Source organism: Xenopus laevis, chromosome 6L, assembly GCF_017654675.1.
Source record: "Xenopus laevis strain J_2021 chromosome 6L, Xenopus_laevis_v10.1, whole genome shotgun sequence".
Classification (NCBI taxonomy): Eukaryota; Metazoa; Chordata; class Amphibia; order Anura; family Pipidae; genus Xenopus; species Xenopus laevis.
In genome coordinates this window covers 31,709,941-31,729,734 of record NC_054381.1, presented here as the reverse complement: position 1 = coordinate 31,729,734, position 19,794 = coordinate 31,709,941, and the positions used below count along the sequence as shown (strand labels likewise).

At 40.5% G+C, this 19,794-nt stretch overlaps 1 protein-coding gene across 1 annotated transcript; it reads right to left on the bottom strand.

The window, feature by feature from the left end:
• Nucleotides 1-3,345: 3,345 nt before the first annotated feature.
• LOC108718478 (protein lifeguard 1) lies at nucleotides 3,346-16,797 on the bottom strand. Its single transcript, XM_018266812.2, has 10 exons — nucleotides 16,710-16,797; nucleotides 12,517-12,840; nucleotides 11,222-11,300; nucleotides 9,639-9,692; nucleotides 8,182-8,272; nucleotides 6,252-6,289; nucleotides 5,535-5,622; nucleotides 4,305-4,394; nucleotides 3,624-3,671; nucleotides 3,346-3,501 (listed from the first exon to the last, which is right to left on the bottom strand). Exons 2-10 carry the CDS (start codon nucleotides 12,818-12,820, stop codon nucleotides 3,346-3,348), a joined length of 948 nt encoding a protein of 315 aa, XP_018122301.1. The 5' UTR covers nucleotides 12,821-12,840; nucleotides 16,710-16,797.
• Between the last annotated feature and the right edge of the window lie 2,997 nt (nucleotides 16,798-19,794).

Here is a 19,794-nt window from a genome sequence, read left to right as displayed (position 1 = left end):
ATTAGGCTTGTGGTGCAGTAAGTTCATGTTTATATTTAGTATACAAAATACAGCATTTCTAGCCTTATTCTATTTTAGACTTTACATGCCCTTTAAATAGTTAGTCTCACAGTGACCTCTGCTGGACTAAGAATAAAACAGCCGCCCATAATGATATATATACACTGTATATAATATACTCCTTTATTGGCAGATTCCACTCTATTTTCCAATTGGTGTAGCAGCTGGGGTGCAGGGCCCATAATTGATTTAGAAAATAGCTGAGCCCGTGGGACTGGTTTAACTGTGGCCATTGGTAAATAATGTGTAAAAAGGAATGTCCCCTTACACGTTGCATAGATGAGCCCATGGAGTTTTGCAGTAAGCACAGAACAATGTACACAAGTTGAAGATAGTATTAATGGTATAGACTGAGTAATACTGACCTATGGCTGGTATTGTTGAGTGGTGACAAGGGACAAGTTCGTTTTGCTGGAGAAACCCCAGAAACTGGCATTGTATTCTTGCTCCAGCAGGAAGCCAAGTAGCATATAGTGAATAATGTACCCCCTATTGTAATATATAAATAAATTAAAAGTCGCTGTGGAGTTCCAAGACCGTATAAAAGCACAAGTGTGAAGGTGAGTGTCTTTATACAGGTCATGGAACTCCGAGGTACAGGGGGTACATTTATTATAATACACAAGTTTCAGTGAGTCGTGTGACAGAAAGGACATCACTACTCGATGACATCACTAAGCACCATTTATAAAGATATAAATTACAGGATATTCATGGCTTCCCTTGCCCATTGACTTCAAACACCAGGATATTCTTTTGTTCTAACATTAAAAATCTACACTTAGGGGCAGATTTACTAAGGGTCGAATATCGAGGGTTAATTAACCCTCGATATTCGACCAGGAACTAAAATCGTTCGACTTCGAATATCGAAGTCGAACGATTTAGCGCAAATCCTGCGATCGAAGGATTATTCGTTCGATCGAACGATTAAATCCTTCGAATCGAACGATTCGAAGGATTTTAATCCAACGATCGAAGGAATATCCTTCGATCAAAAAAACGCAGGCAAGCCATATGGGGACCTTCCCCATAGGCTAACATTGAGTTCGGTAGCTTTTAGCTGCCGAACTAGGGGGTCGAAGTTTTTCTTAAAGAGACAGTACTTCGATTATCGAATAGTCGAACGATTTTTAGTTCGATTCGTAGTCGAAGGTCGAAGTAGCCCATTCGATGGTCGAAGTAGCCAAAAAAACACTTCGAAATTCGAAGTTTTTTTAATTCGAATCCTTCACTCGAGCTTTGTAAATGTGCCCCTTAAACTGGGCAAGATTTGTTCACTTTTTGAAGTGACCTGTAAAATGTTTGTTTAGACCATTGAATAAAAATACATCTATGCACACTTTTAATTAGTTATAAAAGCGCACCAAGGTAGCAGCTGGACAGTTGGATTTACTAGCTTCACTGAGGTGCCTCTAAAGCTGGCCATAGATGTTGAGATTTTTAAAAGACCCCATCCTCATCGTGAGACCGTGATTATCTCGGAACGATCGAACGATAAACTAAAAAGACCAATTTGCCAGGAAAACAATGGGGAGCTGCCTGCTTGGCCCTGCAAACATAGATAGATTGCACTGGGAGCGACAAAGATTTTTTGACCTGGCGGATCAATTTCCTGACAGATGTCGGCAGCAAAATCGTAAGATGTAAGATCGTTCGAATCCCACTAACCGCACGATAATTTTGAAGGATTGGTCGGACTTTGCTAAAATCGGTCATTCGGCAAGAGAAATCTTTGCGTCTATGGGGAGCTTTAGCCTGTGCTACGTCACCCACTGTGATATATCAAATGTGCCTCAGAGCAGATTTCAGTTTGCCTAAAAACAAGAAGATAATTGACACTGGCCTGTTGCTTCCACATCAGTGACCCTTATTGCGTTGTTTCTTCCCAACATGGGCACATCTAGGACAGAAGAACTGGCCATCTATACCAGACATTTATCGGCCAATGAGCTTGAACTGTTTCTTCCTTTCTACTCTTTTGCTCCAACTCTTTCTAAATCTTCCATCTTCATTGTTGAAAACCACATTTCATGATTGGTGGTGAAAAATCACTTTACTTGTGAAAAAATAAATAAAATAGTAGAACAACAATAATAATATAGCAATAAAAAGAATGCACTTACTGAAATATGATAATAGAATCTACCAAAGGTATCACTTCATGGACTGCACTGATCTGCACTCTGAATCAGAACATTAATTGGCCAGCACTCTACACAATGGGGCAGATTTACTAAAGGGCGAAGTGGCAAATACTGGCGACAATTGGCCAGCGTTACCTCCCACAGGGACATCGCCAATTTACTAATGAGTGCAGACGCCAATTCGCTAGCAAAAGAGACAGGCGCTAGCGCTTACTCGCACTTTATTGCAAGTGCACGTTACTCTGCAAATTCACTATAATATGGATTTTACTGAACGTTACCTCTTTCCCCAGACTTGCCTTCGCCATCTCAGACCAGGTGAAGAGCATTGGAGTGAATAGATCTTCCTCATTCTTCTGTCACTTACATCATATTCTATAGTGGAAAAAGCATCAAAGTTCAAAAAACGCTGGCAAAAGTCCTAAAAATGTTTTCCTTCAACTATGGAACATTAACTATACAGAGGGCTCATGTGTAGGGCATTATAACAACTCTATTGTCTTTATTAAGGTTCCCTGGACTTGTGTAATGTAATGTATTTGCTGCAACATATAACATAAAGACATCCATTTAACTTGAAATATCCTGCCAAATGCGAATTAACCTGAGCGCAAGACCTCTAGCGAATTTGTGCTAGGCAGAAATGAACGCATCTTTGCTTTGAATTACTTCCATTGGCGAAGTAACGATAGCAAAAAGTTGCCAGCGTTCAGCACCCTCGCCGAAACTCTGCATTCTAGTGAATTAGCGTTGTCCGAGCGAATTATCGGCTAGAAAAAAGTAGCAATCGGTGCAAAGCGGTCCGTGGCGACTTTTCACCGGTTAGTGAATCTGCTCCAATGAGTTTCATCCTACATCAATGAAATTCCGTATATAATACTGACATACTTTTCATTCACACGGATGGACCCAATCGGGGTAATCGCTTCGTTACTACAGAGCCACTGATTCTCAGCCGAGTTTCCCTTTAAAAGGAAGAATAATTTTATTAAATAAATAGATAAAACAGACATAGGAACTAAGGTTTCAAAAATAGAACAGTGCAATGAACTCAGCCTGCTGATAAAGGCAATGCAGGCCTTGACCTTGAGGCACAATAATTGGGATGATTGTTTTTCTGCAACCAGAGTTTTTCCGATTAATTGGAACCGCAGATCCCAAAATTCTGCAGTAGCAGGAGGAAGAGATTAATAATGTCCAAGTAGATGTTGAGGGCAGCGAAGATGTATTCCTCTGGGCTTACTGCATAGCGATGTTTCCCACCAACTAACAACTGCGTGTCCACAACTAAGTACTGCAGAGGGAAGAGGCGGTAAAGGAGAAATAAAACACAATTTACATGATAAAAATAAACATTCCTAAACTGGAAATCCTATTCCAGCTCTTGTTAGGAACATGTATGATAAAAAGGCTCACCATTCCAAAGATGAAGGTTCCGATGGACGCATACACTATATTGAGGTACTAGGGAAAATGAGATAAATGAATGAAGAATGAATATACTTTAATTAAAAAACGTGTACCGTTTTTATAAGAAACCTGACTGTATGCAGTGAAATTCTCCCTTCATTTACTGCTGTGGATAGGAATTGTCAGACGGTCCCTAACTGCTGAGCAGGGAAACAATCATACTTATGAACAGCAGGGGGAGCCCCCGCCTTACTTCCCAGCCATGCAGAACTCAAGCAGCTTTGTTTATGACAATCCCTAAGCAGCCCAGACCACACTGAGCATGTGCTCAGTCTTAGTCTTGCAAAGATGTTTAACAAAGTTACAAGATGGTGACCCCCTGTAGCCAACTTTGAAAGCATAAATCATTTGTTTGATTAGGTTTGTGGTGCAGTAAGTTCATGTTTATATTTAGTATACAAAATACAGCATTTCTAGCCTTAGTCTATTTTAGACTTTACATGCCTTTTAAAGGTGAATTCCCTTTAATGTATAAAAAGGCCACTGCAGGGGAAAAAATGAGTGTTTGTGTGTAAGGCCCTTATGTCTACAGTTGTGATCCTATCCAGCAGGACTAGATAAAAGATAGCCAGTTGCAAATGGTACAGTCGGCACTATTCACAAACATACGTTATACTGTGTACTTACCATTGACCTCAGGATTGCACAGAGAATGCCAAAGCACATTAGCACCAGCAAAGCAACGCACAGTCCCCCAGACAGCATGGTGAAGTCCCACTGCAGAGAAGGGCAGGAGGGCAATATGGGGATTTTTCTTTTTTAATTTGTTAATATTAAGACAAAGTTAAAAGCAACAAGTCTCATCCTTAAAGGGTCTAATTTTCAGGACCATGGTATGAAGAATAGCCTTATTTCTGCAGCTCCTCTTCACCTCCTGCTGTAAATTAAAGTACCCCCTGTTGTGAAATATCAGGTGACCAGAAATCACCTTGCTTATTATACACCTTCTATATGGTCTTGAAACTTTTTTATGGTTTCTCATATCTGTATACTTCAAAGCAGGGGGTACATTATGCCATATTTATGTTTATAATTTAGAATCTACAATCTTAAGGGTCAGGGCACACGCTCAGATTTGGGGAGATTAGTCGCCCAGTGACAAATCTCCTCTTCTTTAGGGCGACTAATCTCCCCGAACTGCCTCCCGCCGGCTAGAATGTAATTTGCCGGTGGGGTGGCACTTGGAGTGCTCGTTTTCCGAAGTCGCCTGAAATTTCCTCATGAGGCAACTTCGGGAAACAAAACGCTTTCAGTGCCATCCCGCCGGCGATTTACATTCTAGCCAGCGGGAGGCAGTTCGGGGAGATAAGTCGCCCAAAGAAGAGGAGATTTGTTAAAATCTCCCTGATTCTGAGCGTGTGCCCTGACCCTAAAGGAGAAGGAAAGCTACAGAAACAGTTTATTGCCAATAGATCAGCCAGAATAGTGCAAGCTATAACACTATATTTATTCTGCAGAATGCTTTATCATACCCGTGTAAGCAGCTCTAGAAGTTCTCTCTCTGTTTGTTTAGGATAGCAGCTGCCATATTGTTTGCTGTGACATCACTTCCTGCCTGAGTCTCTTCCTGCTCACTCATAGCTCTGGGATCAGTATTAGCAAGGAGGGAGGAGGAGAGGAGCAAACTGAGCATGCTCAAGCCCTGCCCTGGAAGTTTAAGCTGAAGGCAAGAAGTCTGATACAGAAGCCCATGTGTACACAATAGAAGGAAAGAAATGCTGTGTTTCTTTTGACAGAGAACTTACTTTGAGGGTTTAATGGTGTATTCATATAGACCTTTCTGATAAAGCTTACTTAATTTTAACCCTTCCTTCTCCTTTAACATAGTTAAGTAAAAGGTAGGAGTTTTTTTCTTACCTTTGTCTGTAGGGCAAATATGGTCAGTCCCAATGTGACAACTATTGTGGCTGCACCAGCCCACATGACTGCATCAGCGTCAAACAGTCTGAAAAATGGAAATCAAATTGTGTCTGATTAGTGAGTTGAGGTGACTCCAGTTATCCAGCAAACAATGGGATAGGAGGAGAGATTATGATCAAATCAGGGGTGTTTCTGCCATGAGACAAGGCGAGGACCTTGTCTCAGGTGGTGGTTCCCCAGAAGTTACCAGGGAAGGGCAAAAAGCTGCTCCAGGTAACTTTAAGAGCCAAATTTCCAGTTATTAAACCAGAAATTCACCTTTTCTAGTGCAGAGACTGCAATTTCGCTCTGTGAGATAGTGATGCAGCCCCTCAGACAGCATTAATGCCTGAAACACCCCTGGATAAAATTATTATATCATCTAATGTGGTCAGTAAGTTGGGCTTTTGAGCGGCCTGGGGACAGGTCCAGACTGAAATAGGCCCTGTCATTTTAAGATCTCCCGGCAGGCCCAATGAACAGTGAGTGTCTATTGCATCTTCCATTAGCCCATCTGGCATTTGCCAGAATCCACAGATTTCTAGCCTTGGCCTGCCTGGGGACAATAAACATGAGCCTCTAGCTGACCAGCAATGATCTGGACTCCAAGCCCATGATGCTTTATTTGTGAAAGTCAATTACTCGGAGAGTTTTAGTACTTTATAATAAACTTACGCGGCTATGGTTCCAAGCATGCATCCTTCTACTGCAGTCTGGAAATGAAAACAAGTGCAAGTGACTCTCCAATCTTTATTTTATCTTTATTAACGTCCATATAATGCTACAACTATAAAACTATAAAAAAAAAAAAGCAGCTCCCCCCTTCCCAGGTGATCCCACTGGTGTCTAATAAGAGGGCACAATCTCAATAATTTCTCCAAAACATGCTATTCAATAAAAAAATATATTTTATTCACATCAGTAGTTAAAAAACATGTATAGTAATCCCTCTAACGCCTAACGCGTTTCATGCTTACCCAGCACTTAGTCATAGGCAGAATTCTGGGTAAGTGCTGGGTAAGCATGAAACGCGTTAGGCGTTAGAGGGATTACTATACATGTTTTTTAACTACTGATGTGAATAAAATATATTTTTTTATTGAATAGCATGTTTTGGAGAAATTATTGAGATTGTGGTTTTGCCTCTTTTTGGTCACTAGAGGTCTCCAACATGCCTACGAATAGTATTTACTACTTCTGCTCCCAATTCGATTTAAATAATAAGAGGGCAGCCAAGTTTGGGAGTTTTACTTTGAAAGCAGCAAGTAAGTTGCAGGTAAAACTTAGTCCCTTTGTAAAATGTATAATTAAGCAATAGAATTCTTAATGAATCAGATGAAAATTAAGCGTAGGACGGGCCAGATATGGGATGACTTTGACGTAGTTGGCCAGCTTAAATATATTGCAATATATGGACAAACAATCCCTGTTTTGTTTAAAGGGTAAGGCATTTTTCAGTAGCAGTATGCACAAAATGTCTCTGTCTTAAATATATTGATAATGGGTTGAGTGCAGAGGAATCTTGTATTTAACTATAAAAGATTGGTTACAGTTTAATGCATAAGGTGATGATGTTTGATGGACATTTGCAGAATATGAGATGAAATCCCAGTACAATACTGCATTGTTATAGCAGCTATACCACTAATGGATTCCGGAAGTACTGCAGAGCAGAAAGAATTAGAATGCACTGAATTGGATTTGGATTTGGCTGAACCCCTGAATCCTACGTGAAAGATTCGACAGAATACCTAACCAAATCCAAATTCACATATGCAAAGTAGGGGTTAGAAGGGGAAAACATTTTTTACTGCCTTGTTTTGTAACAAAAAGTCACGTGATTTCCCTCCCGCCCCTAATTTGCACATGCAAATTAGGATTCAGACTCAGTTCAGCCAGGCAGAAGGATTCTGTCGAATCCGAATCCTGCTGAAAAAGGCCGAATCCTGAACCGTATCCTGGATTCGGTGCATCCCTAGAAAGAATCCATAGGGAATGTATTGTCCTACAGGCAGTTGTACCTGATAAATGTTCTCATATATCAAATAACTTGATCTGAAGAGACTTGAGTCTATATGAAAACTCAAACGGGTATGTCAGTACGTCATCCTTCATACGTTAGCTCAGTCATGGTTCAAAGGGCCACTAGGTATGTGCAGTGTTTCTCTTTCTTATTCGTTTTGTCTTATTTCTTATTCGGTTATGAAGAATAGTAAAGTGTTTTAACTTCTCATAAGGCTGTTTTATGTGATTAGAGGAACACAGACACCCCCTCCAATCATATACACACGACTGACGCCTCGCCTCGCTGTCCCTTTCAGTTACATTAACATATATATATATATATATATATATATATGCACTCCTGTAACCCACTATTAAGCACTATGAGTTGCACTAGTGCACTAGGGAGGATTCATACTGAGGGGAAGACATTTCACATAATGGGAGTTATGGGGAATTCTAATTTTAAAATGGCTGCCGTACACTACGTCACAACGATAAGGGTAAAAACAATTAGCTCAATTTAATTTCAGGGTTTGATCGCCTTTTAAAGGTTAGAAATCTTTATTATTACGTTCAAGGGTTAATGTAGAAGACTTACAAATAGTCCAAGGAAGATGAAGTTGTAGGGCACTTTACGGCGCACTTGTTGGCAGCATGCAAGGATCAAAGCCAGAATAATGATTGCGGGGCTGCAGGAGACATAGTTACAACAGGCTATAAACAGAAATGTCTGATTATGTTATGATAGACATTAAGGGAATGTTTATTAAAGGTTGAGTTGTGTTTTTCCCAGAAAATTTAAGTTTTTCAAGGGTAGTTTCACTAAAAACTCAAATGTTTCTGGATTTATTATGCCCCGAAGCCAGGCCCGGATTTTTGGAAAGGCCACAAAGGCCCAGGCCTAGGGAGGCAGAATTTTAGGGGGGCGGCGTGCCTCCCAACCATAACCACATTGGTTTGGAAGCACTGGGACTTCACAGGAGATACAATAGTTTTTATGATTTCCTGTGCACCGATCTCCAATACTCCGTCCTAATGCTGAAAATTTGTGCATGTGCTTACGGGAAAGGGGGTGATAAACCGCAGCCGGGCCTAGGGGCGCCTGCTATGTAAATCCGACCCTGCTGAAGCTGCTTAAAGCCAGAATCTGAAAAAACTCCAACTAAAACCTGTCGAGGTCAAGTAAAAGTCAATGGCAGACGTCCCCTGAACCATTTGAAGACGTTTTTTGCCTTCATGATTTTCGGGGGTTTTTTATGCTGGTTTACGCTCAGAAACTCGATCAGTTCGAGGTATTCAAGGTTTTTCGGCCAATAACTCAATTCATTTGAGTATTCAAGTTTTTCCCCCCATTGCATTCAATCAAGTTTTTTTACGTTCTGTTTTTTTTTTATAAATAAGCATTCACTGTATTACATTGTAGTTCATTGAAATGATATTGTAATTTCGTCTCGCTGGGTATGATTTATTTTTGTATGCAGTAGAGAGGACAATAAACTGGATTTGACTTGACTTGATTGTGAAGAACCTCACAAACTGGACCTTTGATAACCCCCTAAGCATTTAACGTTGGTTTTCCTACTGTAGAATGCCACCATGTACTGGAGTAATGAACCAGCTTGATTATCATTGGAGATAAACAATACAAATAGAACTCTCACTGGATCATTTTGCATTACTTGGGCTGGTGGTGGAGTCCCTGCCTTGCACCTGTCACTGCTTCTCTTCACCAAGATTGGAAATTTGCTCCTAGGTGCAGAGTGCAGCCAGATCCAAGAGACAAAGATAGGATGAGCACTATGGAGTATTGTTTATTACTCCTTGGTACTCTAGCATTTGCACCAAGTGCCCAGGTGTGTTTGAGTAAACCCATCAACCGCTAAAACCAGAATATCCTCTGATATACTTAAAGTCAACTACCCTTTTAATAACTGAAAATATATAGTTGTACGTCTCCCAGGGAAGCAGACTGTGGATACAAATTACAATCTATAAAGCATTAATGAGTAATAGTGTAGCAATGATGCGCCCTTATGTGCAACTGTGAACACTTACCAGAGGGCATACACAATGTATGGGTAATCCTGAACCCAGTCCTTCAGCCTTTTCCTGGAATAACAAAAAAGAAATGACATTTAAAAGCAATATTAGAAATATATAAAGTGGATGCAGTACTGCTATAATAACATATGTAGCAGGGGATAGACTAAAATACTAGGGATGTGCCCAATCCAGGAGGTGCTTTGAGATTTGACCAAATCCAAGTAGTTTTGTAGGACTGGCTATTTCCTAGGCAGAAAGATGGAGCAGGGTTGTCAGGCAGACAATTAGGAGAGTGATGATCCAGCTAATAATAATAATACACGGGCTGATAAAAGTTGGCGACAGACCGAGTCGGCAGCTTATTGGCCCCTGTATGGGGCCATCCGACGGGTTCCCCAATCGATATCTGGACAAAAAAACTAAAAAAATCGGGCAGGGTTAAAAATCCCTTGGATCGTGGCAGCATCTGTGCGTTGATGTGGATCCCGCAATCCGACCGCCCATTTACGCTTCGTTATGATCCAAACGTTTGGGCTCTAGGGCCCACGATCGGATCAGCCTGATATTGCCTCCTCAATGTGGGCATATCGGGGAGAGATCCACTCATTTCTCTCAGTGTATGGCCACCAAGGCATTACAATGTGGCTTTGTATTCAGCAGGGGGAGCTGCTCTAGAGCATTAAGTTCTACAGGCTGCCTATTATTTTACATTTAATTACCCCTGTGCTTTTGTTACTCTATAATTTTCTCTCTTCAGAAGAGAAAAGGAATGAGGGAATTAGGTTAACTTTTAAATTCCTTTTTGGTGTTTAATGCAGAACACACAATTTTTCTTATTGCTAAATCAGTTAGTAGCCATGCTATGCCTAAATTACAATTTTCTCTGTTTTTAGAGACTATTCAACTGGTCTTCGTTTTTTTGCTTCTTCATTTTGTCTGGTTTTGTGTTTGGGGCAACTGAGCCGAGCAGCCAAAAAACTATTGCTTTGTGCAGCTTCACTTTTATTCTTATTCATTATATTTCTATTTCAAGCCTTCTTATAGTCTCTCATTCAAAGCCCTGCCTGGTTGCTAGGGTGAACTAGACACTAGAAACCAGATAACTAATGAAATTCCACATTGGAGAGCTGGTGAACAATAAGCAAAATAATTAAAATCAAAATGAAGACCAATTGCAGCCTTTTTCTGGATACATCATATTTAATGCTCATTTAAAGTAGAAATAAGCTTTTCAAATGCTATGTAAGGTGTCAAATTAATTGTACTTTTTCAGTGACTCTCCTATTCATATCCCAGTCTCTGTTCAAATCAATGCATGGTTGATAGGGTAATCGGAACCCTAGCAACTAGATTGCTGAAATTGCAAACTGGAGAGCTGCTGAATAAAAAGCTAACTCAAATAATGAAAAAATTAAAACCAACTGCAAATTGTCTCACAATATCACTCTCTACGTCATACTAAAAGTTAATTTAACAACATCTTATAACAAAACCAGAGATGTAACATTTATAGAGTTGCTTTCTCCTGCCCTGCATTAGAGGAAGGAGACAATTTCACTAGTTTCTAGGGTCTGTAGGACATCACAAAATCTTACCAAAAAATAAACATGCAGATAAGTCCAACAGTTAGAGCCAGCTGCATGGCCAAGGTTATGTAAACCTTCCTGATGAAAGCTGAGGACACAAGAGATACATTTATGTTAGATGTACTGTTATCTACTACACTTTAAGGGCTAGTCCACACGAGGAGATTCGGGGAGATTTTGTCCCGTGGCGACTAATCGCTCGTCTTTTGAGCGACTATCTCCCCGAACTGCCTTGGCATTTTTCCCCATAGGTTACAATGCAAAGTCGCCTGCGCTAATGCACACGCGGCGATGCGTTTTCTATAGTCGCCCGTAGTTGCCTCAGTGAATCTCCTCATGTGGCCTTACCCTTAGGGCAGAGACACACACTCAGATTTGGGAGATTTAGTCGCCCGATGATAAATCGGCTCTTCTTCAGGGGCGACTAATATTCCCGAACTGCCTCCCTCGTGAGGCAACTCCGTCGACTTCGGAAAACGAAACACACAGATCGCCAGCCCGCTGGTGATTTACATTCTAGCCGGCGGGAAGCAATTTCAGGAGATTAGTCTCCCTGAAGAAGAGGAGATTTGTCGCTGGGTGACTCCCCAAAACTGAGCGTGTCTCTACCCTTACATTCAGTTAGATTATTTGTGTTTGTTCAGGGCCGGCCGGCGCCCTAGGCTTGTAAAGCATCCCACCTCACCCACTATGTTTAATTGAATTTTTGCAAGGATTCACTGACACGAGGAATGGACGAATCTACAGAGCGAGCTACAACAAATAGGGCAATGTTGGGCCATGAACAAAACAGCAGTAAAGAGATAATGTAGAAATCTGTGATGGAGCCAGGGATAAAGCAGAAGGCACATTTATTGGCAGCAGAACAATACAGGGATAATGGCAGAGAGTTTCTCCACACACATAAACATGTATTTGGTGCACATCAAATCTAAACATCAAGACTAGACAACAGAGATGTTATCTCAGTGCCCCATTAACCCATGGCTCCTGCCTCTTAAGGGTGGTGGCAGTCGGAGAGATTAGTCGCCCAGCAACTATTAGTCGCTAAAGTCGCCTGAAGTTTTCCTTGGGAGGCAACTTCCAAAGCGATCCCTCCAGCGATTCATATTCTTGCCGGCAGGAAGGCATTTCAGGGAGAGAAGATTTCTCGCTGGGCGAATAATCTCCCCATCTGTCACCACCCTAAAATGTTTCATTCCATTGAATACTTCTTCAGAAGAGGTCTTTTATAGCAGTTGGTCCTTTTTGGGCCATGCCTTCTTAAATTTTCCTTATTCTCCGCCGATGTCCTCACAACTTACCTCTTCTGATGGCACTTTCAGAGAAAGGGCTGCTGTAGGACACACCTAGAGTGTACTCTGGAGGGCCAGCTTCTGCTTCACGCTCAGGGTAACTGTCAGCTCCGAGGAAGACTTGAGAAGACGGGTTGCTGATCGGGGCATTTAGTACAGCTGGATCGTGTTCACTGTAACTAGGAGGAGGGGACATATAAACTGGCACTGAATGACCACCTGGCATAGCTGGCGGATAAACTGGATTCTGAGCATAAGAATAGTTTGTTTGGGCGTTAGAAAAACTGCTGAGGTTCTCCCCACTCTTCTCCATTTGTTGTGCTTCTATTTATCCTAAGGAAGATAAGCAGATGCAGTTTATTTCCTGACACAGTATAAAAATATGAACCAGGTCTTGTTACATTGTTAATTTTGACCACATCGTTAATGCTTGAGAAAGGTCCTAAATGGGACCGAAATGTTGACAATAAAACTTTTACTTTATTTTTATTTCGCATTATGAAGCCCTGGAGTGAGTCTGTTGCTAAGAAACTAGAAATATATTAAAAGTTTCTCAAAAACAGACGCACTCCAGGGCTGAATGTGATTGTTTCAGTGTGTGATTGTTTCAGTGTGTGGCTCTTCACAGTCAGGACAGTGAGGTTGTGGAATGCACTGCTGCCGGGTGATGTTGTGATGCTGATTCAGTTAATGCCTTTAAAGGGCATGTAAAGTCAATAGAATAAGGCTAGAAATGCTGTATTTTGTATACTAAATATAAACATGAACTTACTGCACCACAAGCCTAATCAAACAAGTCATTTATGCTTTCAAAGTTGGCTACAGGGGGTCACCATCTTGTAACTTTGTTAAACATCTTTGTAAGACTAAGACTGTGCACATGCTCAGTGTGGTCTGGGCTGCTTAGGGATCATCATTATGCCTCTTTATAGGTCCCTGGTAAGGCCTCATCTGGAGTATGCAGTTCAGTTTTGGACTCCAGTCCTTAAGAGGGATATAAATGAGCTGGAGAGAGTGCAGAGACTAAGTGCAACTAAATTGGTTAGAGGGATGGAAGATGGAAGACTTAAATTATGAGGGTAGACTGTCAAGGTTGGAGTTGTTTTCTCTGGAAAAAAGCAGACATGATTACACTTTACAAGTACATTAGAGGACATTATAGACAAATAGCAGGGGACCTTTTTACCCATAAAGTGGATCACCGTACCAGAGGCCTCCCCTTTAGACTAGAAGAAAAGAACTTTCATTTGAAGCAACGTAGGGGGTTCTTCACAGTCAGGACAGTGAGGTTGTGGAATGCACTGCCGGGTGATGTTGTGATGCTGATTCAGTTAATGCCTTTAAGAATGGCTTGGATGATTTTTTGGACAGACATAATATCAAAGGCTATTGTGATACTAAGCTCTATAGTTAGTATAGGTATGGGTATATAGAATTTTAATTAAAAGTAGGGAGGGGTGTGTGTATGGATGCTGCGTTTTCATTTGGAGGGGTTGAACTTGATGGACTTTGTCTTTTTTCAACCCAATTTAACTATGTAACTAACTACTATAAACAAAGCTGCTTGAGTTCTGCATGGCTGGGAAGTAAGGCGGGGGCTCCCCCTGCTGTTCATAAGTATGATTGTTTCCCTGCTCAGCAGTTAGGGACCATCTGACAATTCCTATCCACAGCAGTAAATGAAGAGAGAATATCACTGCATACAGTCAGGTTTCTTATAAAAACAGTACACATTTTTTAATTAAAGTATATTGGAGATTGTACGGCTATATATATATATATATAGCCGTGTGCGTCAGCTTTCTACAGGAATATACAATTTTTTCTGACTAGCACCTGGGTCTTTGTTCCAGTAAGTGTGTGCCACAGCCCCTCTACATATATAATATATATATATATATATATATATATATATGTATATATATATATATATATATATATATATATATATATGTATATATATATATATATATATATATATATATATATTGTGATACCGGGCTGCGATGGGTAATTTAAGCCCAAAGTTCGATAATGTTAATTTCTGTATAATAAGCAGAACACGTTCCTTACTGAGCCAGTTTATGTGATTTGTTTGAACAAACTGAACTGTATTTCCGGCTGGTTAACTTTAACATTTCTTATCTCTGCCAGCTTGTTAGTCTACTAACCTTTTCCCTGCCAGAGGCAGTAGTGTTGTCTGAGCTTAGGCAGAGCTCTCTCCTTTAAAGGAGAAGGAAAATCATTGACCACTTGGGGGTGCCAAATGTTAGGCACCCCCAAGTGAATGTATTTACTTACCTGAAACCCCGGTCCAGTGCTCCTATCAGCAGAAAACTGCACCGGCCCCAGGTTATACCAGTGAGCACCACGGAGCAACCCTCTTCCGACTTCTTCTTTCTTCAAATTTCCCGGGGCAAACGCATGAGCAGTAGAATGAAAAAGCCGACTTTAAAATTAAAGTTTAGCTTTTCACTGTAATGTGCATGCGCAGCCGTGAGAAGAAAGAAGAAGCCAGAAGAGGATCGCTCCGTGGTGCTCACTGGAATAACCCTGGGCCGGTGCCTAACATTTCATTTGTGGGTGCCTAACCTTTGGCACCCCCAAGTGGTAAATTACTTTCCTTCTCCTTTAAGCTTTTCACACAGATGTAGAGAAATCTGCAAATGATAAACAGTATCCCAGACCCAAATCAGTACAGGTATGGGATACGTTATCAGGAAACCTGTCATCCAGAATGCTCCGAATTATGGGAAGTTCATCTCCAATAGACTCCAGTTTAATCAAATTAACAAAAAATTTAAAGCCTATTTCCGATTTTTCCGTAGTAATAAAACAATACCTTGTAAATGATCCAAACTAATATATTATTCATCCATACTGGGGTCAAAACCAGACTATTGGGGTTATTTAATTAATGTTTACATGATTTTTCTGTGGATTTAAAGTATGGAGATCCAAATTACAGAAAGACCCCTTATCCGGGAAAACCCCAGGTCCCGAGTATTCTGGATAACAGGTCCAACACAGACTCAAGTTAATAGTTGTCGTCCTAACCATACACTTAGGGGTGTATTTTCTAAAACTCATATTTATCTCATTTTTTTTATTAAAACAAAGTCGACCTAACTCCCATTCATGAATTTAACCCATTTATCAAAAATTAGCTCGACAAAATCAGTGCGGGGAAAAGGCTCGACAAAATTGTGCTACGATTCAAATCATCTGAATATTTTGAATTTGACACCTAAATTGTACGTTTGTTGCCTGAAAACCCAAACTTTTTTACAATGATTCTACCTGAAAGGAGTGTTATATTTACCGCACCCTCACCTTATCCACCTTCCTGCACTGGTGGTGCTGGTTCACCGCGGGCCTGGCGAGGCCCCTCAACAAATTGCAGTGTAATCACGGCTCCGCACACACTTCATAATCAGCAGGTTATTTATTGTTATTTTCACCACACATCAACGTTTCGGGGGGTTTTCACCACCCTTCATCAGGAAGGTTTTCAGGGTGGTGAAAACCCCCCGAAACGTTGATGTGTGGTGAAAATAACAATAAATAACCTGCTGATTATGAAGTGTGTGCGGAGCCGTGATTACACTGCAATCTACCTGAAAGGAGACCTGTCACCCAGACATAAAAAGCTGTATAATAAAAGTCCTTTTCACATTAAACATGAAATCCAAATTCTTTTTTTATATGCTTTTTTTTATATGCTTTATGTTAATCAAATAGTTTTATGCCTAAGGGTGGTAACGCCCAAAACGCGTAAGGTGTTGGTCTACTGGTGGTAAAAAACATTGGTGGTAGGGGCCTATAGAGTATTAAAATAATACATTGGTGGCCAGGGGATTAAAAAAACAAAACAAAAAAAAAAACAACACACATTGTAGAATTGAACTCTTGGCTTCAGGACTTCCTTTTGTGATATTGGGTCTTTTTGGTGCTTCAGGATTTCAATTTTGGCTGTTTTCGTGACTTTCTGCTGCTTCAGGCAAGGCTTTGGCACTTTAAAGGGGGGCCGGGTATTTTGAAAATTGCAGCACAGCCGGGCCCCCCTTCAGTCCCGGGTCAGTAGTATCCCCTGTGCCCCCCTGATGGCGGCCCTGTATCCCATATATTTTACCTCATGGATATATGTAACATACAGACAAGCACGAGTGAGGGTGAAAAGAAGTCAGGGAATAATCACATACCTCTTCCCTGCGTGTCCTTGTTCTTTCCCTCTATGGCACACACGTCAGTGACAGCCAGTGACAGGGTTTCACTACCACAGGGTTTTTTCCCGCCCAATCGATGGCTGTGCCCGCCCCTTGCTCTGCTGCTAGTGACACCTGTTTGCACAGAGCTGATAAGAGCAACTCACATGGATACATTACCTCTCTGCAACTGCCCTGCACCCACAACAAGGCATCCTTTCACTCACTCTTTTTGTTTTTCAAGGGATTATTAATGTGCTACCCTGTTTTTTCTTCTTCACCCGATAAGACTTGTAATCAGTAACCCAACAGAATCAATACAGAGGGGCCCAGTGGGTTCCCTTAAAGGGGAACTATCATGAAAATGAAAATTTAATATATCAGCTTCAGCATACTGAATTAAGAAACTTTCTAAATACAATCAATTAAATATTCTACATAGTTTCAGAAATAATCAAGTTTATATTCACTATTCCTCTCTTAGCATCTGTTTCTCTTCATTCTCTCTTCATGCAGCAGTTGGGTGTCAGATATTCATTGACAGTTATAGGGAGGCTCCCTTTCCTAGCAGATGAATTAGAGCTCACTCAAATACCAACCGATCCCAGTACAAACAAAATCTAACAAAATAAATGCCTATTGCACAAATTCTGCATGTAGAGAGACATGATGTCTGGTGATTTCAATAGAGTGAGCTCTAATACATCTTCTAGGCAAAAGGAGCCCTCCTATAATACGATATACAGATGCGAAGAGAGGGATAATGAAGATAAACTTGATTATTTCAGAAACAATGCAGAATATTTAATTGGTTGTATTAATGGGGTGGTTCCCCTTTAAATTAACTTTTAGTATTTTATAGAAAGGCCAATTCTAAGCAACTTTTCAATTAGTCTTCTTTATTTTTTATAGTTATTTGCCCTTTTCTTTGGATTCTTCTCAGCTTTCAAACAGGGGTCACTGACCCCATCTAAAAACAAATGCTCTGTAAAGCTATACATTTTAAAGTTATTGCTACTTTTTATTACTCATCTTTCTATTCAGGCCTCTCCTATTCATATTTTAGTCTCCCTTTTCAAATCAGTGCATGGTTGCTAGGCTAAATTGGACCCTAGCAACCCAATTGCTGAAACCGCAAACTGGAGCTCAGAAACCACAAATAATAAAAAATGAAAACCAATTGCAAATTGAATCAGAATATAACTCTCTACGTCATACTAAAAGTTAATTTGAAAGTGAACAATCCCTTTAAGAAAGTTTCTTATTTCATTATGATGAAGCTTATATATTAAATTTTCCTTTTCGAGATAGTTCCTCTTTAAGGGTGGTGGCAGATGGGGAGATTAGTCGCCCAGTGACAAATCTTCAATACTTCAGGCGACTTATCTCCCCGAAATGCCTTCCCACCGGCAAGAATAAGAATCGCCGGCGGGATTCTTATTCTTGCTAGCGGAAAGGCATTTAATTGGTTCTATTAACGGGATGATTTGTTGCTGGGCGACTAATCTCCCCGTCTGCCACTACCCTAAAGCATGCCATGCCCTCCTCCCATTACAGGATAGGTACTGTATACACAGCAAAAAAGTCCCTCTGTACAGATTAGTGATAAGGCAGCTGCAGTAGACCCACCAATAAGGGAAAGAACTGGTGACTCACTGGGGGTGCCGATTGTGACCCCAGTAATTATGTAAAGTAATACAGAAACTATGCCACCATGTTACTTACCTTTCCTGCTTTCCTTGTGAGACTCACACAAACACAGTAGAGAGTATATGTTTGTTACGCTACTGCTCTTACAAGAGAGACACCTGGGGAAGTTCATTAAAATGGTGGCTCAGCATTACAGAACCCAGGTAGGTCCATTTCACCCCCCCCCCCAGCTATATAGACTTTCCATGTCCTTATTTTCCTTTAATTGACCTTGTTGGTCAGATGAATTATAGGGAAACTATAATGTACTGTATATGCAACATCTTGTGCCTACCTACATCTCTGTACTAAAACTGGCCAGACTCTGGGGTTTTTATGTTTGGTGTTGTACCTTGAAGCACATTATAAGTGAGCATCTAATTACACTATTTCATGTTTTTATCCCATTTCATTAAAGTGACTGTCGGCATGGATAACTGAACAGAATACTAAAGTGATGATAGGAGCGTGCCTGTAACTAGAGTACTACTTACCCCAAGCGGGTTTTAATATTTCATGTCCCTTTTTGCTTTCTTCTTGTTAATATGCACCATCTTGGCACACATTTATTGCCCATTTCTCTCAGTAGGGTATTGGGAAATGCTATTACTGTATTTAAAGGAACAGTAACATCAAAAAATTAAAGCGTTTTAAAGTAATAAAGTGTTGCTCTGCACTGGTAAAACTGCTGTGTTTGCTTCAGAAACACTACTATTGTTTATATAAATACCGTAAGCTGCTGTGTAGCAATGGGGGCAGCCATTCAAAGGAGAAAAGGCTCAGGTTACACAGCAGATAAGCTCTGTAGAACATAATGGGGTTATCTGTTATCCATTATTTAACCTGTGCTATATAGCCTTTTTTCAATTTCAGCCATTGTTAAACAGCAGCTTGTTTATATGAACTATAGTAGAGTTTTTGAAGCAAACACATCAGTTTTAGTAGTGCAGGGCAACACTACATGATATTTTCATTACTTTAAAACACTTTCATTTTTTGGTGTTACTGTTTCTTTAACATTTTCCGTACAGAAGCCCCGCACTGGGATTCAAAATAGGTCCCTGGGCATTTGAAGAACACAGAAACCCAAACAGCCCCTCACCAGCCCAATAAAATAACTATCCCTCTGGCATTTGCCAGAGCACACAGATTACCAGTCCGGGCATGTTGTATAGTGTTGCTCTATGTGGTTTTCTCAGCTTGAAAAAAGGCCAATGGTGGCCTGAAACATTACAGTTTGTCTGAGGTCAAAGCCATGTCATTATAATAAAGGCTTTTAAAATTTCTCTTGCTTTTCACCAATTTCTATGTGGTTTCCTTTGTCTGCTTCCTCCAAGTTCTTTACAATGTTATATGACGCTCACATTCCCTCAGCAAAATAAAAATGTAATCT

Excerpts from the sequence above, each read along its gene's own strand:
- LOC108718478 (XM_018266812.2), bottom strand. The coding sequence starts at position 12,820 with ATGGAGAAGAGTGGGGAGAACCTCAGCAGTTTTTCTAACGCCCAAACA. Across the intron at positions 6,290-8,181 it reads TCATCTTCCTTGGACTATTT|ACTGCAGTAGAAGGATGCAT; the intron begins GTAAGTCTTCTA and ends TTTCATTTCCAG. Across the intron at positions 4,395-5,534 it reads TATTTGCCCTACAGACAAAG|TGGGACTTCACCATGCTGTC; the intron begins GTAAGAAAAAAA and ends CCTTCTCTGCAG.